The sequence below is a fragment of the Nematolebias whitei genome, chromosome 20, assembly GCF_014905685.2.
Source record: "Nematolebias whitei isolate Nwh7 chromosome 20, NemWhi1, whole genome shotgun sequence".
In the NCBI taxonomy this organism is placed as follows: Eukaryota; Metazoa; Chordata; class Actinopteri; order Cyprinodontiformes; family Rivulidae; genus Nematolebias; species Nematolebias whitei.
In genome coordinates this window covers 40,483,980-40,488,557 of record NC_056517.1, presented here as the reverse complement: position 1 = coordinate 40,488,557, position 4,578 = coordinate 40,483,980, and the positions used below count along the sequence as shown (strand labels likewise).

The 4,578-nt window shown below is 48.2% G+C and overlaps 1 protein-coding gene across 1 annotated transcript in view; it reads right to left on the bottom strand.

The window, feature by feature from the left end:
• Window positions 1-1,764: 1,764 nt before the first annotated feature.
• Window positions 1,765-4,578, bottom strand: part of LOC119426470 (receptor-type tyrosine-protein phosphatase mu) — a gene marked incomplete at its 5' end in the record, with an annotated part of 46,197 nt that continues 43,383 nt past the window's right edge. Inside the window, 2 exon segments of the mRNA XM_037694031.1 lie at window positions 1,765-1,920; window positions 3,670-3,805. Coding sequence (XP_037549959.1) covers window positions 1,765-1,920; window positions 3,670-3,805 — 292 coding nt within the window.

Genomic DNA, 4,578 nt, shown 5'->3' with positions numbered 1-4,578 from the left:
GTGACTGCTGTAAATGGCATCAGTGACCTCGGTGACCCAGAAAGGGAGAAGTGTGTAAAGATGGATGTCGTATAATAAACTGATACAACTGATCTCCACCTGGTCGTGACTTGGATCAGATGGTGGGGGAAGATGCCAGACAGACCTGGTAGACCCAAACGGGTCTGAGGGTTTTCTGGGAACGCCTGGCAGAAGAAACTGTCAGAGAGATCTTTAACCACGTCCCAGCTGAGAGAGGGGGCATCGAGTCCGAGTGGGCCATGTTCATCAAGTACGGAGGAGGCTGCAAGGTTGTTGGTGTTTCTCACGGTGGCGTCCTGGACTGTGTGGTGGACACCCCGGGTCAGGGAGGCTGTCAAGCTCAAGGAGTCCTTCAGGCCTTGTTGGCTGGTGGGACTCCAGAGGCAGCTGAGGAGTACCTGAGGGCCAAGCGGTCCTCAGCCTTGGCTGTTGCTGAGACAAAAGCTCAGATGTGGGAGGAGTTTGCTGAGACCTTGGATAAAGACCCTCAGTCAGCTCCGAGGAGAATCTGGTAAACCATCAGGAGGCTGAGGAGGAGAAGCAGCTCTTTACTAACTCATCTTCTGCACGGCTCCGACTCAGCCCTCCACAGAAAGATCCCTGTTCCACCAGTTCAGGACCTTGTTGGGTTCCTGCTTCTCTGGTGGGAGCGTTGGAGCTGAGTCGAGACAGAACCATGACGTCAGAACGCTGTCAGTCACTGACTGGTCAGGGGGAGGAGTCAGGGGGAGGAGTCACTGGATCTCAGAAACTTTTCAGCGATCCTCCATTTGCAATTTGTCAGAACTCGGAGCAGCAGCTGGATCTATTTTAAGATTTTAAAAACGATGATGACATCGCCGTGTTTAACGCTGAAGTCCAGGTGGTTTTTGTGTTTGGTGACCGACGACAAAATCTGAGCGAGCGGAGTCACCGCGGAGGATCATACGAGCTGCAGACCTGTTGAAGCCCGCGAGGCCGGACCCTGAGCCCCGGCAGGCGGGAGGACCGGGAGGACCGGGAGGACCGGGAGGACCGGGAGGACCGGGACTCTGTGACGGAGGATGGAAACTTAAAAAAAACATTTCATGTATCAAAAATAATGTTTTTATCAGTGAAGAATAAAATTAATAAACGGTGCCGGCTTTATCATGAAATCCTGTTTTCACTTGGACTTTATTAAATAATCTGTTAATTAAAGTTAACTCAGCTGAAAAATCATCAAAGACACAAAATGACTGGATGTCAGGAATATTTCCCTGAAACATGTTTAAAGAAGAGACGCAGCCTTTAGTTCAACTTTATTCTAACACACACACGTGCAACTCACTAAACAAGAACTAAACTTTAAATCACTCAAATAAAATCTGCATACAAGAAACAAAAGCACATTTCTAAATTAAACAATAAAAGTAGACACTATGATACATCAAATGATGAAGAAAAATATGGAATTTTAAATATTATATAATTTTAAATATAGATGTTTTTGTAGAATCTGCTTCATCTGATTTAATTCAGTTTATAAATCTCCAAGTCACAACAGAAGTGTCTCAGGGACTGAATGTATAAATGTATTCATGTATAAAATAATAATTGAACAGAAACATTCATGTATAAAATAATAATTGAACAGAAACATTCATGTATAAAATAATAATTGAACAGAAACATTCATGTATAAAATAATAATTGAACATTGTTTATCTGAGGAGCAGCTTTGACTTGAACTCATCACTGGGTGAACTAAAGTTCATTAAAAGTTCATTTGCAGGATTTTGGATCGAAGGTGCTGACCTCAACCAGTGATGTCATCAGGAGGTGGAAGGAATACTTCTGGGACCTTCTCAGTCCCACCAGCACGTCTTCCATGGAGGGAGCTGAGTCGGGGACTTTAGACTGGTCCGTGTGTAACTGTGTCTGAGGAAGTTAAAAGCTCCGAGGTGGCAGGACTCCAGGAGTGGATGAGTCTCTCCCTGATTTCCTTAAAGCTCTGGATGTTGTGGAGCTTCTTGGTTGACTCGTCTTTGCAACATCACGTGGACATGGGGGTAGTGCTGCTGGATCAGCAGACTGGGTGGTGGTTCCCCTCCTCAAAAAGGGACTGGAGGGAGTGAAACACTTACAGGAGCATCACTCTCCTCTGTCCTGGAACTCTGGAGCAGCTCTTTACCCTCACTAGGGTCCTTGACGGGTCACTGGAATTTGCTCATCCAGTCTACATGTGTTTGGTGGACTTGGAGAAGACTTTCGACCGTGTTCCTCGGGGGACACTGTGGGGGTGCTATGTGAGTATGGGACTGGGGGCCTGAGCTGTTCAGTCCATATACAAGAGGTGTGAGAGTTTGGCTCTCATTGCTGGTAGTAAGCTGGACCTCCAGGGCTGCTCGATGTCACAGATTCTGTTCAAAACTTTTATGGACAGAACTTCTCGATGCAGCCGGGGGCGGGGGAAGTCCGGTTCGGTGGCCTCAGGATTCACCTCTGCTCTTTGCAGATGATGTGGTCCTGTTGGCGTCATCGTGCCGTGATCTTCAGCTCTCACTGGAGCGGTTCGCAGCTGGGATGAGAACCAGCACCTCCAGGTCTGAGGTCATGGTCCATCCATCCATTTTCTTCTGCTTATCCGGGGTCGGGTCGCGGGGGTAGCAGCCTAAGTAGGGAGGCCCAGACTTCCCTCTCTCCAGCCACTTGGTCCAGCTCTTCCGGGGGAATCCCGAGGTGTTCCCAGGCCAGAGAAACATAGTCCCTCCAGCGTGTCCTGGATCTTCCTCTGGGCCTCCTTCCAGTGGGACGTGTCTGGAACACCTCACCAGGGAGGCGTCCAGGAGGCATCCTAACCAGATGCCCGAGCTACCTCAACTGGCTCCTCTCGACGTGGAGAAGCTGCGGCTCTACTCTGAGTCCCTCCCGGATGATCGAGCTTCTCACCCTGTCTCTAAGGGAGAGCCCAGACACCCTGCGGAGAAAACTCATTTCGGCCGCTTGTATCAGAGATCTCGTTCTTTCGGTCACAACCCAAAGCTCGTGACCATAGATGAGGGTAGGAACGTAGATCGATCGGTACATTGAGAGCTTCGCCTTTTGACTCAGCTCTCTCTTCACCACGACAGACCGGTACAGTGCCCGCTTCACTGCAGATGCTGCACCTATCCACCTATTGATCTCACGCTCCATTTTTCCATGGTCATGGTCCTGAACCAGAAAAGTGTGGATTGTTGTCTTCAGGTCGAGGGTGAGGTTCTGCCTCAACTGGAGGAGTTCACGTATCTCTGGGTTTGTTCACGAGTGACAGAAGAATGGAGCGTGAGATTGACAGATTGATGCAGCATCTGCAGTATTGTGGACTCTGTACCGGTCCATTGTGGTGAAGAGGGAGCTGAGCTGTAAGGCAAAGCTCTCTGTTTACTGGTGTTTCAGGAATGTTTGACTGGGAGGACACCCCGGGGAAGACCCAGGACACTCTGGAGAGACAATGTCTCTGTTGTCCTGGGAACACCTTGGAGTCCTCCCAGAAGAGCTGGAAGAGACTGTGGGGTGACGTCTGGACCTCCCTGCGCAAGCTGCTGCCCCCGGCTTCAGAACAAGATGATGGATGTAATAAAATATGAAGTAGTACAAAGTAATAGCTGTTTAGTTGTTTGTTTGTTTATTTGTTAAGTTGTTTACCAGCAGGTCCACCATGTTTGGTTTGTTGTTTCGGAGCGTCTTCACTGAGTGGAAGATGTCGACGCAGCGCTGCTGCCGCAACATCTCACACACGATACTGACGCTGCAGAACACGCCGCTGCGCCCACCACCGTTCCTGAGGAGGAGAAACAAACATCAGAGATGTTTTTCATTTGTCAACGATTGAACTTTACATAAAGTCAAAATCAGACTCTGAACAAAGAAGATGTCAAACAGAGAATATTAGTTGAGGAGGCCCGGCTCGGAGTTCTGCTGCTCTTTCAACAGGCTTCATGTTCTTAAAGACATCAGAGATGTTCTTTGTTCTCACCACTAGATGGAGACGAACACCATGAAAACAAACTGTCAGCGACTCAGAACCATCTGAACAAGGACAGAACCTGACGGACCTGATCCAAACCATGAGCCTCCACCACCGTGCTGAAGGCTGGGAGGGGCTGCAGAGCATTCTGGGTAAACATCTGTCCTCTGCTCTGGTTCTGGCCCAGAAGTCTTGTGGTTTCTTCAGATTAAACTAATTGATGCCGCCATGTTGTTTCTGAGAGAAGAGATCATGACCTTTGACCTATGACCTGCTGAGGTCTGTAGATTCTGACATGGGAGCTCAGCGCACAGTCTGACCTTCAGGGTGAATTTGCCAGGAAAGAAGTATTGTGTAGTACTAATTGCCGTTATAGTAAGTACTTTGTGTAGTACTATGCTGGTGAAGATTGTCAGTCATCCAGGACATGATGAATTCAAAAAACTTTCAATACAAAAACATCTGGACTTTATTTGTAACAGAAGACGTTTCACTCATCATCCGAGGAGCTTCCTCAATTCAAAGAGCAGAGATGAGGGACTCAGGTTCAGCAGAGATGTAGTACTAATTATAGTAATACTTGATAC